Source organism: Sporothrix schenckii, assembly GCF_000961545.1.
Source record: "Sporothrix schenckii 1099-18 chromosome Unknown Cont47, whole genome shotgun sequence".
Taxonomy (NCBI): Eukaryota; Fungi; Ascomycota; class Sordariomycetes; order Ophiostomatales; family Ophiostomataceae; genus Sporothrix; species Sporothrix schenckii.
Genome location: NW_015971148.1, coordinates 363,387 through 381,457, shown reverse-complemented (window position 1 = coordinate 381,457; position 18,071 = coordinate 363,387). Strand labels below are relative to the sequence as shown.

At 57.0% G+C, this 18,071-nt stretch overlaps 9 protein-coding genes and 1 non-coding gene across 10 annotated transcripts; 7 read left to right on the top strand and 3 right to left on the bottom strand.

Annotated features, from left to right (window-relative positions):
- Nucleotides 1-613: 613 nt before the first annotated feature.
- Nucleotides 614-2,365, top strand: SPSK_03235 (uncharacterized protein; the record flags this gene model as incomplete). Its single annotated transcript, XM_016730076.1, has 2 exons — nucleotides 614-636; nucleotides 736-2,365. The coding sequence occupies 2 exons, from the start codon at nucleotides 614-616 to the stop codon at nucleotides 2,363-2,365; spliced, it is 1,653 nt and encodes a 550-aa protein (XP_016584699.1).
- Nucleotides 2,366-3,684: 1,319 nt separating this feature from the next.
- Nucleotides 3,685-4,719, top strand: SPSK_03489 (uncharacterized protein; the record flags this gene model as incomplete). The annotated part of the gene is made up of 2 exons (XM_016730327.1): nucleotides 3,685-4,185; nucleotides 4,270-4,719. The coding sequence occupies 2 exons, from the start codon at nucleotides 3,685-3,687 to the stop codon at nucleotides 4,717-4,719; spliced, it is 951 nt and encodes a 316-aa protein (XP_016584698.1).
- Nucleotides 4,720-5,745: 1,026 nt separating this feature from the next.
- SPSK_03330 (phosphatidylinositol transporter) lies at nucleotides 5,746-7,215 on the top strand (the record flags this gene model as incomplete). Its single annotated transcript, XM_016730168.1, has 1 exon — nucleotides 5,746-7,215. The coding sequence occupies one exon, from the start codon at nucleotides 5,746-5,748 to the stop codon at nucleotides 7,213-7,215; it is 1,470 nt and encodes a 489-aa protein (XP_016584697.1).
- A 314-nt stretch (nucleotides 7,216-7,529) lies between these two features.
- Nucleotides 7,530-8,307, top strand: SPSK_03594 (uncharacterized protein; the record flags this gene model as incomplete). Its single annotated transcript, XM_016730431.1, has 2 exons — nucleotides 7,530-8,103; nucleotides 8,129-8,307. The coding sequence occupies 2 exons, from the start codon at nucleotides 7,530-7,532 to the stop codon at nucleotides 8,305-8,307; spliced, it is 753 nt and encodes a 250-aa protein (XP_016584696.1).
- A 632-nt stretch (nucleotides 8,308-8,939) lies between these two features.
- On the top strand, nucleotides 8,940-10,940 carry SPSK_03165 (uncharacterized protein; the record flags this gene model as incomplete). The annotated part of the gene is made up of 1 exon (XM_016730006.1): nucleotides 8,940-10,940. One exon carries the CDS (start codon nucleotides 8,940-8,942, stop codon nucleotides 10,938-10,940), a length of 2,001 nt encoding a protein of 666 aa, XP_016584695.1.
- A 316-nt stretch (nucleotides 10,941-11,256) lies between these two features.
- Nucleotides 11,257-12,313, bottom strand: SPSK_03482 (oxidoreductase; the record flags this gene model as incomplete). Its single annotated transcript, XM_016730320.1, has 2 exons — nucleotides 11,257-11,288; nucleotides 11,362-12,313. The coding sequence occupies 2 exons, from the start codon at nucleotides 12,311-12,313 to the stop codon at nucleotides 11,257-11,259; spliced, it is 984 nt and encodes a 327-aa protein (XP_016584694.1).
- A 1,415-nt stretch (nucleotides 12,314-13,728) lies between these two features.
- SPSK_11290 lies at nucleotides 13,729-13,817 on the top strand. The gene has a single exon. It is a non-coding gene; the product is annotated as a tRNA-Gln (tRNA).
- A 396-nt stretch (nucleotides 13,818-14,213) lies between these two features.
- On the bottom strand, nucleotides 14,214-15,344 carry SPSK_03451 (NADH oxidase; the record flags this gene model as incomplete). Its single annotated transcript, XM_016730289.1, has 1 exon — nucleotides 14,214-15,344. One exon carries the CDS (start codon nucleotides 15,342-15,344, stop codon nucleotides 14,214-14,216), a length of 1,131 nt encoding a protein of 376 aa, XP_016584693.1.
- A 531-nt stretch (nucleotides 15,345-15,875) lies between these two features.
- On the bottom strand, nucleotides 15,876-17,234 carry SPSK_03376 (indoleamine 2,3-dioxygenase; the record flags this gene model as incomplete). The annotated part of the gene is made up of 1 exon (XM_016730214.1): nucleotides 15,876-17,234. The coding sequence occupies one exon, from the start codon at nucleotides 17,232-17,234 to the stop codon at nucleotides 15,876-15,878; it is 1,359 nt and encodes a 452-aa protein (XP_016584692.1).
- Nucleotides 17,235-17,848: 614 nt separating this feature from the next.
- On the top strand, nucleotides 17,849-18,067 carry SPSK_03814 (uncharacterized protein; the record flags this gene model as incomplete). Its single annotated transcript, XM_016730646.1, has 1 exon — nucleotides 17,849-18,067. One exon carries the CDS (start codon nucleotides 17,849-17,851, stop codon nucleotides 18,065-18,067), a length of 219 nt encoding a protein of 72 aa, XP_016584691.1.
- Nucleotides 18,068-18,071: the final 4 nt, after the last annotated feature.

Here is an 18,071-nt window from a genome sequence, read left to right as displayed (position 1 = left end):
GTGAGTGCCATGGCCGACATTCCTCAATGTAGGTTCTGTACAGCATTCTTTATATATTGACAAGTAACGTTTTTGAATTCTAAGGTATTGTGTATGCTCCATTGATAAAACACCAACAAACTGCATGCGCATGTGTGGTATATCCAACAGACACATGGCATACTTCTATAAATTCATGAAGTCTATAGCCGGAGGTATTTAATGTGTGTCTCAGTATTACGGGAGATATTCCAGTTTGAAATTATTTCTTATGGAGCAAACCACTTGACGCCCTTTGCTAGCACATGAGAATACTTTTGGACTGTGCTGTTGGCAGATACAAAGGTGGCAGTAGAGTCAATGTACCCGTTTCTCCCGTCGTGCACTCAGAGATCCAACAGTCGGCCATATATTCGGGCTGCAGAAACAATCGTTGGCCTTTGCAGGCACCGTGACCCCTTAATAATGAGGACCGTGCCAACACGGCACGGGGTCGTAGTAGAAAGGCCCAAAATGCCGATATTTCTCAGGCTCTGGCCCCTAGGGGCCGCGATGAGAGACCGGTGTGGAGCCCGATCTCGGGCGGGCAAGTGCAAAAAGATACTGTTGGGCCAAGAGTCTCAGGATAATTTCCATGGCTGTTGGTTGGATCAACGTGTATGTTGGTGGCGGGTGGGCATGCGAATAGCCGGCGTTGGCCCGAATACCACGTGCAATCGCATCCCATGCTGTGCCGCAATTGTGTATTCTCGACAGTTGCCCGGAATATCCAAAAGATGTCGAGAGGGTCAAGGACGAACGTATTAAAGCATTCTTCAACATCGCACCTACAGGTGCAAGACCGTGCAACTCCCAAAATCCATCGCCAAACTCAACGCAGCAAGACGAGCTAAATCATATGGAGCAGGACGACAGCGGCGATCTGGGTCGGCCGACAAGACTCTCCATCGCGCCAAATGGCAGCAAGGTGGCATACCAGATTCGAAAAAGAGCAAGAAGAGTCAGGGCAACGGAAACGGGGGAAGGAGTGGAAATTGGGGAAACAACGGAAACAACGGAGGCTGACACCAGCGAGTGGACTTTCACATCCAGCATCTGGATGGCCTACGCGGGCAAACAACACTCGGCGCGACGCGTTACGGACGGTTCATTTGACGACCGCTCGCCGAAATTGTCCCGAAAAGGAGGCTATATTGTGTTCATGTCGGACCGGGGTCCATTACGCTCGGAAGATCAAATGTACGCGGTGTATCACCATCGGCTTAACATCGACGAGCTGCCAACGCCTCTTGAGTGCCATTATCCCTTTACTCAATTTACCCTATCCCCTTTCGGGCGAATCGTCATTGTTTCACAGCACGCGCCATATGCCTGGGATCAGTGGTTCACTGGTGGTGGTAGATATAATGCCACCATTCACGGGCACGGATTGGTGACGGCCGTGGCGGCGCGAGTGGTCTCAAATCGAAAGTATGGGCAGCCTGCCACGCCGCGAGATGGCCACACCCGCGATGTGGCTTTTCTGAGTCACTACAAGACCAACACAGAGCCTACACAGACCACATCATATATCTCGCTGGGTGGTGACAACCGGAAACCGAAGCGCATCTCATTGGCCACACAGCCTTATGATCATGCGTTTCCGTTTGAAATCGCCGACCTTGCATGGGCGGGCACGACGCTCTACATTCTGTCTAAAGATGCTGGCTACGGTACGAACAACAACAACAACAACAACAACAACAACAACAACAACGCGGCATCCTCTTCGTCAACCCCCCAATCGACTCGGAAACCGACCATCTACCGTCTCGATCATGTCGACGATGTCGAATTCACATGTACAGAGGTATATGGGGCCGGGGAGGATGATGATTACGTTGCTGGCATCAGCGGCACGCGGGATGACCTGCTCGTCCACACGCGCACCGAGGCAGGAGACAAACTGAGTTTGCTGCTCGCGGGTCGCACGGTTTGGCAGCAACAGGAAGCCATTCTTGAGGCAGTCGCTGCCCGACGCAAAGTCAAAATGCCCAACAGTAACGAAATCGACTACATGATGACCGTTGTAGCCGTGATCTCGGCAGACGGCCAAGTGTACTCTGCCAAGATCAAGGAAAAAATAAAGGATAAGGCAAAGGATGAGGTGGAGGATGAGGTAAAGGATGAGGTAAAGGATGAGGTAAAGGAAGAGGTAAAGGAAGAGGCACAGGAAGAGGCAAAGGAAGAGGTAAAGGATGAGGTAGAGGATAAGGCCCAGGACCGCGACTCGGTCAAGTCCGATAGCACCATCAGTACGATTCCAGCCAAGAAAGTACAACTTTCCAACCACGATAGAGATGGTTCACCACCGATCGCACTTGAAGCATCCGAGGCCACGCATTAGGCCACAGCTGCAAACCACGCACGCACAATCCAGCTGCAGAGATCTACCCAGCCAACATGTTGGAAAGCCCTAAAAGCAGAAATAGGTCTGTTTTTCGGCATTAGAATACGCCGCTCCTATTTCTTTGGCAAATAACGTGGACAGGATGTCATGAATACTGAGATTTAAGACTTATATGTAGGCGATTAAGTATAGCTTTTCCAAATAATTGAAGTGAAAAATTACACCATGGTCGAGCCCGGGAAAATATATATTGCAGCTACACCGGGTCAACGTAGCACCGTTGACGCCGGGAAAACGATTGCCCCCGCTTGGTGTCAGCATAAATTGTTGGAGAGGAACACGGAGTAAAAGCGTGAGACAGCCGGAGACAAAATGTTAAGCTTAACTTCATTTTATCTCCGGTATAGAATTCCATGCAGGCCATACTTGCCATTCTATATGACCAGAGGGTCAATAATTTTGTTACTTTTATGGATATGTCGCCTTTATGGATATTTCTGTTACGTCGTGTTGATTCGTACAATTCGAAAACGGTTTGTTTGTCGTCCCGAGAACGGAGAACAAATTGCGGCTCCAGCGGAGTCCGTGTCGCACCGGTAAGCTATCTGTGTTGTCTTTTTTAAAAATCGGGGAAATACAACAAAATTCTACACGGGCCTGGCCATGTCGGCCAAAGCGCAAAATGCAGCCACTTTGGCGTACATGTACAATCCCGCCCGAGCGTGCATTGCGTAATACGACGTATTTTGCGTCATTACACAACTGCACACTCCATAGAAACGACACGAAACCCGTACGATGTGGGGAGCACATCATCTCTCCGACGCCATTCGCGCTCGGGGATTGAAAGGCGGAGTTAAGCGGATACGGTGATCTGCAGCAGAACGGGGAGGGGACAGGAAATCTGGACAGGGGATGAAGCTGGTTGCTCCAACGGCGTGGTGTGAGTTTTACGGCTCCGGCAGCTTACAATTCAGGGTCGACATGATACAATACGACGTATTCCGGTGGACCAAAAGCCTGTTACCGTAGGATTGGTAGCAATCCAGCAATCCCCTCCCGCGTTCGCCGTCATAGCGACTGTGCTGTATGCCACAAAAGAACAACCAGATGTGGAGAGCTTCAGGTTAAGCCTCGGCAAGGCAGCCGAGATGAGTAAATATAAATACACGGATGGTATGCCGTTCGTTAGGTAGACGATTTGTTTACTAGCAGACGTACGTGGTATATTATATTCTGCTATTGCCCTCTTCTGCACGTCATTGTTCCAGTGTCGGCTCATAGTAACAGATTATACACGCACACGCGCACGCACCATGTTCGCTCTCGACACGCACGAACCTCAGGTCGAGTCGGCCGACGGCCTAAAGATCTGGGCGGCCCAGGCCGGCCGGTCAGCCAAGGAGGCGCCGACCATTGTCTTTGTCCCCGGCTTTGCCAGTTCGGCGCTTCTCTTTGACCACCAGTTCCGTGACGAAGAGTTGCTGTCAAAGTACTGTCTGGTGAGACATCCCTCGCATGTTTATCATGTTTACAATGGTTGCCTACTGCGCTCAGTCATTATTTACACGCTTGCCCAGATCACCTACGAGCCCCGTGGGCAGGGCCGGTCCGACTCGCCCACCAAAGATGAGCAGTGGACGTCGTTGTGCCACGCCCAAGACTTTGCCGCAGTCTGCGCCTACTACGACGCCTCCAAGGTCTTTGCTGCGGGCTGGAGTGCCGGATGCACCATTATTTCGGACGTCTTCGAGCACGATTTTGGTCATCTCCTCGCCGGCCTGATCTATCTCGCCGGCGTGCCCTATTTGGAACTGGTACGCTTACGCTCTGTTTTGTCCTTCCTTCGGTCGCTTTTCGTTTCTCGCCTGCCTCGTCCTCGGTCTACTGACTACAATTAGTTTCCCAAAGTCAACTTTCCCACCGTGGGCAAGTATTACCAGCCCATCAAAGAAGCCTCCACGGGCGACACCCACGGCCAAATCATAGCCAACTTTCTCAACATATGCATCTGGAAGCCCAACCGCGAAGCAATGTCCTACACCTTCCGGTCGGCGCTCATCGGTACTGTGGCCACGACACCCACGACGGTCCGCCTCCACAGCCAGACCAAGCACGCCCAAAACCCGGCCAAGCTGCTGGCCGCCATTCCCAACTACGAAGCGCTCTTCATCGTCGGCGAACAGGAAGAGGTCGTGAAGCCAGACGCCTCGGTTGCCTTGTTCCAGGAGATGTTCCCGCGTCTGGATGCGGTGCGCGTGCCGGAGGCGGGCCACGCGGTGTATTGGGAGCGGCCCGCAGAGACGAACACGGCCATTGTCAAGTTTGTTGACCGGGTGGTGAAGGCATAGAAAAGAGAATGCCATGGCGACGCACGGATGCAGTTCCGTTTGAGTCGTGCCGACAAGTAAATACACCCCACACGTCAAAAGTGCAGATATAGTACATAACCTTGGATAGACTCGTGGAAACGATGAATAACTGCTGAATCCGCTCTATGATGTGAATAACAGCGTGTGTGAACAAGAGGCGCGTTAATAAATGCCGTATATTACACAGCAGATGAAACCAGGAAACAATGGCTACGGAGATATATACAATTGTATATACGACATATACGCTTTTCTTGTAATTGACAATATAATAGAGGGTCGGCCGAGCACGCCTAAAAGCCAAAAGGACTTCTGTTGCTTATTTAACTTTTCAGTCGCATTTGCAATACGGAGCACAGTTAAACTTGACACTAGCGCCGGTAACGGCATCTCTAGCTGACCCGCATGTTATCACTCCAGGTTATTCAGGGGTTGAATTTAGGGCGCTTCTGGGCTCGAAAGTACCCTACGCTACCAACCGCCGAGAATTCGGAGGAGAAAGAGATCATGAAAGAACATACAAAGGCACGTAACGGGTGATGCAAGGGATGATATCCGCCACCGCTTTTCAGAAACGGGTTGGGTGGACATTTCCTGGCACAGTTTGGCAGGCCCTTGAAGTGTAATTACAGCGCCGTCTGTCCGCCAACCCGCCATTTCGGGTCGTTTCACCTCCCGAGCCCCGTTGCCACTGCCACTAGCACGCCTGTAATTTTAGACTTAATATTTTTTTGCATTCCTGCCCCCACAACCTGCATCCGCCGACTGCTCAGCTGAACTGGACTTCTCACCAATTCTCACCGACCTCCCCCGACCGCTCTTTTCTTCTCCCACCCTCGTCGTTCTGTCCTCCGACTCCAGACGACATTTACTAATTGTCCACTCGGTCATCATCCGACTCTCGTTTCCGACACATCCGCTACGGCCGTTCTGACAGCGTCCTCCTTTTTCTCCCGGCCGACTCAACCTCCCCCTTCCTTTCCCACCCCCCTTTTCACCCTCACAATGACACGCGATTCGGTCTCGGCCGACGACGGCGGCCACATCACCAAGACGCCGTCCAACGCGCATTCGCACCACAGCCACAAGCACAGCAATCATGTGTCGCACAGCAAGCAGCAGAATGCCGCGGCGGCGGCGGTCGAGTACGGCTACCCGCACGGCCATCTCGGGTACCTGAGCGAGGCCGAGGCGGCGGCGTTTGCCGAGTTCAAGGCGTACCTGGCGGAGCAGGGCGCGTACACGCCGCGAGCGGACACCGCGCCGGCCTCGCACGACGACCCGACGCTGCTGCGGTTCCTGCGGGCGCGGCGGTGGGTGGTGGCGGACGCGTACAAGCAGTTTAAGGAGACGGAGGACTGGCGCGCGGACAACCACCTGGACGTGCTCTACGACACGATCGACTTGGAGGCGTACGAGCAGAGCCGGCGGCTGTACCCGCAGTGGACGGGCCGGCGGGACCGGCGCGGCATCCCGCTCTACCTGTTTGAGATTCGGCACCTGGACAGCAAGACGATTGCGGCGTACGAGAAGACGGCGCACAACACCTACTCGAAGGCGACGGGCGACGGCAAGACGCCGGCCAAGCTGCTGCGGCTGTTTGCGCTGTACGAGAACCTGACGCGGTTTGCGCAGCCGCTGTGCACGCAGATGCCGGACCGCGACTTTGCGGCGACGACGCCCATCACGCTGAGCACCAACATTGTCGACGTGTCGGGCGTCAGCCTGCGGCAGTTCTGGAACCTCAAGGGCCACATGCAGGCGGCCAGCACGCTGGCGACGGCGCACTACCCGGAGACGCTGGACCGCATCTTCATCATCGGCGCGCCCATGTTCTTCTCGACCGTCTGGGGCTGGATCAAGCGCTGGTTCGACCCCGTCACCGTCTCCAAGATCTTCATCCTCGGCCACCACGAGGTCCTGCCGACCCTCCTGACCTTTATCGACATCCAGAACATCCCCAAGGCCTACGGTGGCGAGCTCGACTTTAGCTGGGGCGACATGCCGAACCTCGACCCGGCCATCCGCACGCGCGCCGCCTGGGCGCCCGGCTTCGACACCTTCCCCAAGGGCCCGCTGTACTGGCGGCCCCTGCCCCGTGCGGCGGACCACGGCAACCCCGACAACGACGCCGACGGCGACCGCGTCGAGTGCATTGCCGTTGGCAGCGAGAACCAGGTCGAGCGGCAGGTGCGCGTGTGCACGCTGCCGCGGCACTACAAGGGCGAGCCGGAGACGAAGGAGGCTGAGGCCGAGGACGAGGGCGAGGACGAGCAAGACACCTTTGAGGAAGCGGCCGAGGCCCCGGCCCAGCCCCAGCCCCAGCCGGCCGCCGAGGGCAACGGCCACGCCGTGGCGGCTGCCGAGGATGCTGCTGCGGCGCCCGTGGCCGACATCCAGAACCTGACCATCTCGGAAAAGAGCACGGGAGCCAAGACGGAGACGGCGGCTGTTGCGCCCACGGCGGCGTCGTAGGAGACGGCTGTTTCGCCGGTCTTGTCACACCTCTCGCCACGCCACTCGCCGCTTTTGATTCCCAGAACTCTTTTTCCATTTCTTTATTTCATCGCATCTTGGATACACCTAATATTCTGTTTTCTTTCCGCTATTTTTGTTGCATCTTCCTTTTATTGGGGCCACATTGGACTGTCTGAGGTCCATCGGATGCGATCTTGTCTTTTGTTTGTTGTCCGTACCGGCGCGCCATCGCTTACACTACATATATACACAAAGTAGAGCTTACCATGCATCAATTTAATTGACTCGTGTTTCGTCTATGTCTACCATCTATGCCAAGTTGTCGTGAGATCGTACCGCCTTTTTTAGTATGCGTACTCGTAATCGCTTCCCTCGCCGTCGCCAACCTTTCCCTTTGTCTCTTCCTTGCCCAGTCGGTCGCCGCCGCTGTGGCCGTGCCGCCGCCGCCAGGCGCGCACGCCCTTTTCCACGGCGTCCCACGTCACGCCGTCGCGCACGAGAAACATGGTGACGCCCAGCGTCTCCACGTTGCGGTTGCGGCTCTCGTCGTCAAAGAACAAAAAGTCTTCGTAGGCGATCTGGGTGCGCCTCTGCAGCGCCTCCATGTGCCGCAGCTTGTTGGTTGGGTAGATCTCGAGGCCGGCATCAAACAGCGTGATGGCCGCAACCCCGCCGCCGCCGGTGTAGTCTGCACCTCCGTCTCGATCGCCCCCGTGGGCACCCGGCCCCTGCGGCACCCGAAGCAGCTGCAGCATCGCCCGCCCCAGCTCCGGTGCCGACGTGCGGCTCGCCACGCCCATGCGGATGCCTGCCGTCGGCAAGGCGTGCAGCAGGTGCGGCACGTCGCCGTAAAAGGCAAACGACTCGCCGTACTTGTCGACCACGGTAACGGGCGTAAAATCAGATGCAGATGTCGATGCAGATCCAGACACGTCAGCGCCTGCGCCTGCTTTGCCTGCGGCTATTGCGTCGCGCAGCTTCCTTGCCCGCCGCCCTCTCGCCACGGCCTCGTCGACCGCCGCGTCCGCTGCTTTGATCTTGATTGGCGCGACGACATGCGTGTCCACCCAAAACGGCCACAGCGTGTAGTCCAGGTCGAAGACGACGAGGCGCGGCAGCGGGTGCCCGTCTGTAAATACAGAGCCGGCCGGGAACGGGTAGGCCGGTGGCGGTGCCTGTGTCGTCGTGCTGTCGCCCATGGTAAAGACGGTGGCGGACGTTGACAGCAACGTGAATGCTTGGTGTTGGTTGTTGGTCGCAAACTGAAAGTTAGCGTTAATGGCTCACGTTAGGCAACGGGTGTCTCTCGGAGCAGTGCAGATAGCAGATTTAGCAGAAAATTAATTTATCTACACTGCATTCACTAACCTGGCGCCCCCGGCGTAAACAGAGACGTTTCTTCCAGCTCGATTGGTTAATAAACACAACTCCTCGTCGCCACTTTTGAAGATGAGCAGAACTACATGTGCACGATCGCACTGGAAATGGTTTGATAAAAAAGAGCCCGGACTCAGGAAGCAGGAAGCAGGAACCACAAGCAACTTCCGCTAGCTGCGTTGTTGGGTTGCCTAGTGAGGCTGACAATATGTATCTGCAAACGACCACACCAGACCCTTTGAAGGTATTGAACCACACTTACCTATGCTTGCTCTCTTGTCCCAATCGACGGGACGAGCGGGCTTTAGACGCTTTTCTCTTGCCCACCCATCCCCTTTCCCGCCATGGCCCTTCTCGACCTGCCCACGTGTGTGCGCAGGCGCATCTTCGAGTATATTCTCGTGCGCGACGACTGTCCCATCGACTTGAGCTTCTGGGCGTCGCGGTCGTACCAGACACCCGAGGAGTTGCAGTACCAACAGCAGCATGGCATGCACCAGTGCTGGCGCCGCGCCAGCCAGCCCGGCCAGCATAAACCGCACAACCGGACGTGCGTCTGTCCTGCCGTGCCCGTTGCGCTGTTGCGCGTCTGCCGGGTCGTGCACGCCGAGGCGGTGCGTGTGCTGTACGGGCAAAACCGGTTCGTGCTCCGCGGACGCACATTCTCCCTCACGCACGGCGATGCCGGCGGCAACGACAATCACGACAACGACTACCGGCTGCGGCGCCTGCCATGCGCCGACCAATTTGCGCCGCTGCTCATGGCCATTCCTCTGTACGGACTGGCGAGCATGGGCTCGCTCTTGGTGCGGCTCAACTGCTGGCCTTGTCCGCTGGGCCATGAAGAGACAGGCTTCACGTATCGGTACCGCACGAACCCGTTTGAACATGTAGAGGGCGGCGTGGCAACCGGTTACTGCCGGTTCTGCAACATGCGGTCCGACCGTGCCGACGAGCCACTTGTACTGCGGCCGGCCACAGATGGCTCCGACGATTCGACCGTAGCAGCAGAGGACACAGGTGCGCCTGTGCCCACCAATGACGAGTCGATGATGCAAGTGTGGGACGACGTCTGCGCACGTTTGGCGGCGGCCCTCGAAACGTATCCACAAGACAAGCCGCTCCTGGACCTGACCGTCATCAGCGACGTGGGCAGCGTCGAGGCGGCTGAGAGAGTGGTTTCTCCGTTGAAGCGGGCCGTTCTGCCTGCATCACGATTGAGGGACTGCACCATCCGACTTGGCCGGCGGCGACGGGATTTTGATCTAAAGGCAGTAGCCCAGCAAGCCGTCCTGGCTCTCACGACGGGTGCCGATACGAGAACGAATGCCACGGACACCACGGATACGACAGCCACACAGAAAACGGAATCCAGACACATCTTCCCATTCTACCGCCTACCTGCCGAGCTCCGCGTCAAGATCCTCGAGTACACCGATCTCGGCCGTGTCAGAGAGGTCAAGTTCCGCGACCGCCGCCCGCTGTTCCGCAGCACAACCGTCCTCGGCGCCCCCTGCTGCAGCAACTGCACGGACGCGCGCATGGACTGCTGCTGTCCGCGCTACTATGCGTCCGTGTCGGCGCACTGCACGTGTGTCATCCTGCCCGTCGAGCTCTTCCTGGTGGACCGCCAAATGTACCGCGAAGCCGCCCACGACGTCTTGTATGCCAAGACCGCCTTTGCCTACGAGAGCGATACGTTTGCCATGACCTTGGAAGCGCTCCAACAGCTGACGCCGGCCACGCTCCGACGGATGACCACGCTCCACATTGTCGTCTCGGGCGAGCAGTTCCCCTTGTGGAGAAAGTCGAGCCGCGCATTCTACGTCCGCCACTACAACGCAGACGGGCAGCGTGTGGTGTCCTCTGGGGCGTGGACCTACGACCCCCACCGCGGCGACACTACGTGGGCATCGCTCATCGCCTTCATCCGCGACCACATGGACCTCCCCCGCCTCACGCTCCACCTCGACGTGCGCGACTGCATCTGGGACCGGTACGAGTTTTATGTGCTGAGCGAGGCGGAGGACGAAATGCCCGCGTCGTTTCACGAAGCCTACTGCATGTACATGGACCTGGTCACCGTGCTGTGCACGCTCGAGGAGCTCAAGGGCTTCCGGATGCACAGCACCGTCTACTGCAACTTGGAGCCCTGGCTGGTACGGCAGGTCCTGGGCGACCGCGACCCCTACAAGGGCGGCCTTGCCAACGCCGACGTCGAGGTATTGCATTCACCGGCGACGAAACGCCGGCCGAATCGGTTCATACCGTCCTACCATGACGTCAACATCCCACTGCCGGGGTCCCACTGGCACCCAGAGAAGTCGAATGCGGATTTGGCTTGAGTCCACGGTTCGCCCTGGAGGACGTATATCACGAGGATTGTTGACACTGGTATTGGCCATCATCCATGGTTATTAGCTACGTTATAAACGTTTCATGACCCAATGCTTGTAACACGGTTTGGAAGCTAGTCGTACGGAGTACGCCGACAATACATTGTGTTTGACCGGCTCTCTCTTTCACCGCTTTTGCGTTCTTATTGTCGTCATGAATAAAAGTATCACCTTTCCTTTTTTCCAAACTGTCTCGCTGTGAAACGTTCCGGTACGGGGCGGGCATGTCCAGTTTCTGCAAGGACAGGTTTTGTGCTGTGCTGCTCTAAACGAGGAACGTGGGCGGAACGTCGGGGCCTGTGGTCACTGTTAGCAATAGAAGTCGCCTACGGGTAAGACGAGACACATCCATCATCAGCCTTCGACTCACCCCAGACGTGCAGGTGGGCGTCCTTTTCCAGCGTGACGTGTGTCGGCTCCGACATGTCGAGCAGGTCGCCGTCCACGTAGTGCTCGAGGATGAACTGGGCCGGGTCGAACCAGTAGTCGAAGATCTGGCTGCCCATGACGTGGCGGCCGACGCCCCAGCAGTTTGTGTAGCCCTTGGCCCGCAGCCAGTCGTGGCCGAGCACCTGCGTGTCAAAGTCGTGCGTCTCGTACGACGTGTGGTGCACGTGCCACCGGGGGCCCTGGAACAAGAAGAACGTGTGGTGGTCGACCTGCTCGTCGCCGCGGTCGAGCCGGAAGAAGACGGTGTGGTTGGTGCCGCTGTCGTCGTGCACCAGCTCCGACGGGAAAAAGTTAAAGTGCGTCACGTAAAAGTCGTACGACTGCGCAAAGTTGGTGACGCACATGCCAAAGTGGCCCAGCTTGTGCACGGGCGCCGGCCGCTTCTCGAACCGCTGGAACTTGTTGACGGGCCGGTTCTTCTCGGCCGGGTAGTTGAGGTGCACAATGGGGAAGTTGGGGTCGCGCGCCGCCACCTTGGTCTGGCCGTGCACCAGGTGCATCGGAAACCCGTCGACGGGGTCGTAAAACGTCACGCCCCGGCCGCCGCCCGGCGCATCAATGTCGGCCAAGTCGTACACGGCGGTGGCCTTGACCGCGGCCGGCAGCTGCGTCGCGGCGCGCTCCAGGTCCTCGGCCGTCTCGACCTCGAAGCAGGCGCCGCCCCACGCCGTCTCGTCGGCCGCCTCCACGCAGACGACAAACGGCTGCGTGCCGTAGCCCCGGAAGTACGTGCGGTGGCCGGCCGTCTTCTCTTGGCTGAAGCCAAAGTCGTGCAGGAACTGGATGGCCGCCTTCGGGTCCTTGTGCTTGTAGAAGACGTGCGCGATGCGCACCAGCTTGATCTTCTGGAACGGCTGGTCGACGGCTGCCATTGTGTTCAGTGGGTCGGCGCTGTGTCCTGGGTACTTGTTGAAAGTGATGTCAAATATATGTGGGGTGCGGTGTAGCTGGTGAAGCTTCTAGTGCTGTGGACGTGTTTGTGCCGTTACCAACAGGCCGATTGTCGCTGCAATGGCCTAGAAACGAAACGAGGGATCCACGGATTTATACAGACACAGCGCAGAGAAGAATCGGGGTTCAACCCAGAGATGGGGCAGACTAAGCGTGCCGGATATATGGACACGGGACAGGGGAATGCGAGAGTGCGGGTGAGCCAAAGACTCTGAAGAGTGTTCGTCGTCAGGGCGTCGCTGGGACAAGTTCGTGAAGGAAAATAGGACAGAAGTAGCAAGTGCAGTGGATGAGGACGGGCCAGCGTGGACTATATGTGTGAGAATCGACAAAGTAAAATGGGAACAAACTTGGCGTGATCAGTACCAATGCCTCCGAATAAGATTTGTCAGTTGGGATGATACGGGACGTCGGGAAGTCGAGAGTAAGCTGTTGTCGTACAGCACAATACAATTCAATCAGTGATGACGCAGTGGCACGCAGTATGCGTATTGACAAAGAATAAACTCCCCAAAATAAATAATTCGTACAAGGTCGAATACATGCACAACGTCTGTACTAAAATGATCGCAAGGTGAATTGTTAATTCAGCAAACCGCAAGCAATACGACGAGTGCTCGGAGAAGAATCTGGGGCGCAAGAGGGGAAGGGGACAGAGGGCGGCAGTTGTCGTCCACCAGGGCGGCTGTATTGGAGGCGACGGTGGGGATCGCGGAGGTGGAGGAGGGGAGAAATGGGGGATCCCGAGTACGACATATAAGGTGAGCAGCCTTGGCCGTTCTTGGACTTGGAGACAAAGATGAGTCGGAAATACACGAGGAGTGCGCACTCTGGAAATACGGACAAAAAGACGAGGAGCAAAGGGACGGAGGGCCGGAGTGAGACGTGACATGGAACAACTTACGCACGGCACATGACCCTCAGTGTGCCTCATGTGCGACATGCGACTGCACCTTTTCCCTCGCTCGTTTGATCCCGATTCATTCAGTTTAGCGGGTCGACTTTAATCCCCCACGCAAAACCACGTCGTGCCGCCTTTGTGAAGTCAAAGGACACCGGTCAAGTCAAGCAAGAGAATGGGAAGCAGGAGAAACCATTACCAGCGGTAGAAATTGAATTGAAATCATAAAGTAGTTGCGAGCAATCAGCTGTGAGACAATCGCGTTATGTGGCTTCTTCTTAAATTGTCGAGACTGTCGCATGTCTCCGTTGGTAGTCCTTAGTTTGGGAAGAGGGAGCCGTCAAGCGTTGAATGTCGCCGAGATTAATATGGGGCACGTGAAGCTAGGTATACATATATAGCTCCGAAAGTGTAACTTTACATCCAATAACAAATGGTCCTATAGTCTAGCGGTTAGGACATTGGATTCTGATTTCTCCAAATCTGAATTTCCAGTAGCCCCGGTTCGATTCCGGGTAGGACCTTAATTTACTATTTTTTTTGGACTTTGGTTGACAACGACACAGCCTCTTTTTACCAAAGTGCTATGTCAAACTACATAACGTACAGGTGACTTACTGCGTTTACTCATTTTAGTGAAAGTTATTTTTTATGTCAACTTGGCTTAACCGGGGTTTTATGTTAAAAACAAAAAGAAAAAAATTAATAATAATACTAAAATTATCAGGATTCTACTTGTGAAATTGCTACCTCCTATCGTATTGGCTTTGTTCCTATCGATAGTAAAAGTGTAATACTGACAAGCAATGCATCTGCAAACATCCGACGTGCACTTAGATAACCGTCCATCCGGCGGCAATAATAATATAGACACACTGGTTATACAACTCGCCGCCCCGACCAATTCACCTCTGTCATCCCTAGTTATCCTCCGCCACACGCACCACAATTTTGCCCTGCGTCCGCTGCGTCTTGAGCCGTGCATAGGCCCGCGGCACATCTTCAAAGGGCACGGCCGCTCCGCCGTCCAGCGGCACCGTCAGCTGGCCTTGCGCCATCAGGTCGAGGAGCCCGCGCAAGATGTCGGGCGTGGCGCGGCCGGCCACGAAGGGCGATGCATGGCGGCCGCCGCCCAGGAGTGTCGGCCGGTACACGATGGCGACGGCGTCTTTGATCGTGCCGGGCTCCATGCCAATGCGCGGGAACGCGGCGCCGGCCGCGAGGAAGGCGTCGGCGGCTTTGTAGAGGCCAAAGCGCATGCCGATGACGTCGACGGCCACGTCGTAAGGGCGGCCGGCCTCGTTTGTCTTTTGGACGAGGGCGTCAGCCACGTCGGTCGTGCGGTAGTCAATGACGTCGTCGGCGCCAAGGACGTCGCGGACGAGTTGGGCGCTGGCGGCCGAGCAGGTCGCCGTGACGTGGCAGCCGCGGGCTTTGGCGAGGGGGATGGCAAAGCTCCCGATGCCGCCGCTGCCGCCATTGACAAACACGCGCAGAGGTTTGTCACGCCCGCGCCCCGTCGCCGTGGTGTTGCGTGCCTGGGCCGCCTCCATCTGCGGGACCAGCGCGGTCCACGCCGTCGCTCCGGCGAGGCCAATCGTGGCGGCCTGCTCGACCGAGACACCGTCCGGAACAGGCACGACGTTCACCGAGTGCGCCACCGCATAGTCGGCCAAGGCGCCGTGCTGGGGCTGTGGCGGGAGCTTGCCAGCGACGAGTTGGCCTTCTTTCAAGGTGGTGGCACTGGTGCCGACACGCACAACGCGGCCGCAAAAGTCGACGGCTGGCGTGGCCGGTGTCTTTTGGAGGAGGCCGCCCACCACGGGAAGCTCGACGAGCTTGTAGTCGACGGGGTTGAGGGACGCGGCCAGGATGCGCACCAGCACGGCGTCGCCTTGGCCCGGCGGCGGGGCCTCCAGAGTGCGGAAATGGCTGGGCACAGGGTAGTCGGGAATCAGTTTGAGCGTGTTCTCGATGCCGCCCTTACCGGTCTGGTAGACCCAGGCGCGCATTGTGGGCGGGAGTTGCGTGGGTGTGTTTGCCGCCGCCATGGTGGGCTGTGATGCTGCAAGCAGAACGGACGAGGACAGACGAAACGAGCTTCGTGGAGAAGAGCAGGTTCGTGTTTTGTATTTGCTACGACTTCGTCTTGCCAAGCTCAGGCAGCAGGTCACGTCATATTGTTTCATATGTGCACAGAAGTGCAAGACCATCTTCTCGCTGCTTCCTCGCATTGGCCACCTGATGTATTCTTACACAATAGGCGGTGCAATTACTCTCCTTTTCCTCGTTGTTTTGTCTCCGCTACTCTGTACTAGTGATCCACTTTTGTGGTGATACTAAAGGAGGCGGCGGTCGGGGAGTTTTGACTGACATCGAAAATTAGGCAGCGGCTCAAATGACGGCGCATCCGGAGACTTCTCGGCGGGCGGAGACTTTTCCGGAAGAGCCAGTCTCGAGCGGCACGACTTGATGCCGGAGTTCTTGCCCGTAAACATGACCAACAACCACGGAGTGCAACGTGTTTAATTTGCATGTAAAAATACAAGCCCGTGAAAGGTGTTCATTATGCACCGATTCTATTAGCTGATTATCATAGCATCATACTTCATATCGTCTCGTGAAATGGGTGCCGTCAACACCCCGGCCTGGAGCGTTTCGTCGCGCGTCTGCTTCAAAAACGGCATGAGCTCTGTTCCACCCGTGCCCGTGAGAATCTCAGCGCCGTCTGTTCTGGAGGGCATGTGCGCCAACCCTCTCAGTTTAGAGGCAGGCTCGTCGCCCGCTGCGGCTTTTGCTTCCATGGCGGCCTTCTGGCGCGACGGGAGGATGATGTACCGCGCGACAATGGCCAGGTGCTTGTCACGGAACGCGGCCAACGCCTTTGTCGTGTCCGCAAACGCTGCGGCCAGCTGCTTCTGGTCGTCGGTCAGCGCCGCACCTTGTGTGGCCTGCATGACAAAGTGCCTGATGCTCGGCCTCGCAGCGACGTGTTCCAGGAACCGCCGGTGCGGGCCCGGCATGTAACCACGAACTTCTTCGTGGAAGCCTTGTTCTCCGGCGTCGTCGTTGGCGCCGGGCCCGTGACAACCATTCGAGGTGTGCTCGACGCCCAGCACAATGTCAAAGAACTGGAGAAGCGAGCTCTGGCCGTTGCTGCCGCCGCGCAGCTGCCGCCAAGCGCCGCGGCCATCGCCCTCATCGTAGAACACGCCGTTGGGCAGGCCTTGCGCGGCCATGTGCTTGCTGCCCGCGAGAAAGGGCCGAATCTGAAAGAAGAAGATGGACGGGTCACAGCGCTCGTGCATGCGGTCGAGGAGGCGGCCGATGTCCTGAACACAAGGGACAAACCGGCGGAGGGCGGCCGTCACGGCCGGGATGTCGGCGTTCGTGCGCGCCGCCTGAGCCTGCAGCAAGACAGGCACGATCTTGGCCGCACGGTATTCCATGGCGACCGACACAACATAGAACCACGACTCGGACTCGGTGCCCGTGAAGGTGTGGAGGGCGTGCAGGCGGTCGAGCTGGTCAAAGGGCATGTCGCCGGTCCCCTCCGTGGTAAAGTTCCACAGGTTCAGCGCCGCATAGGTGGCCACGGGCGGCAGTTCCAAGTGGTCGGCGACGGCCAGCAGGGGCACGGCAATGCATGGAGGCAAGACGTCCGCCACGACGTCGTCGCCCCAGATGTACGCGTGCGTCAGAAAGGCCAGGATCAAGTACGCCCGGCGCCACTCAGGCTCGGACCGCAGGGCATGCACCGACAGGATGGGCAGCCGGTCGACCTCGTTCCGCAGACGGTTTGCCTGCAGCAGCGCCGGCAGTTGGCGGATGATGGCCTCCCATGGTGCGTAGTACGGGTCGGGCAACGTGGCCAGTGGCAGTTGGGGTGGCAGGAAGCCGTTGTCGGACAGGCCGTACCGGTGTGTAAATGCAGTGTCCATGAGGGAGGAGTTTGCACACTTAAGTATTGTAGATGATGGGTCAACAAAAGTCCCAAACAAGCAAGGCGCCGTTCTGAGGCACAGCGGACCAAAAGGAGCAATAATAAAAAGGATGAATGGAATGATTGGTGTGGTTAGCTGTATGTGCTATGTGCTATGAGACTTTGGTGTGGATTATGTTGGCAGGTGTTGGCAGGTGTTGGCAAGTGTTGGCAGGCAAAACAGGAAGGCACGACCAGCCAAAGGACCCGAGGGAAGAGGGAGCGCAAAGACATGAAGTAGACGGCCGGCCAGATCGCACTGCCATGGTCAAAGCTGGTATGTCTTGGCCGCGGGTCATCAGACGGAAGCGGAGAACTACGAACGAGGAACCATCAACGCGGAACTGGAGACGGGGGCCAAAACGTTGCGAGGATACGAAAACAAAGCCGCTCCGACTAACGGTTCTTTGCTCTTGCAACTGCCTGTTTGGGGCAAAACTAGTCTGTAAATGCACGTGGAATGACGATACGCACAGTCGTGTGCAGAGTAATCCAGAGGAAGGCGCGACGGAGATGGATCGAGGCAACTGAATTCCAAGGAAAGAGCAGCCAGCAGGTGGTAAATATTCCCTCATGGTTTCGGCTACCCACGGATGGCGGCGGCCTTGCAGTGACGTCTGGGAGGCAAAACACCACTACAGCGGCGGTTCAAGCACTGTCCCGCACCGCGGAGACAATGCGCAGGGGGTGCAGGTGGAGTGCGGAGAGACGGCCGCGGGCTGGGATCACCGCGCTAGTGTGCCCTACAGTGGGCAAATACAGGCTTGTGCTCCTCCAATCACTGTGCACTAGGTCC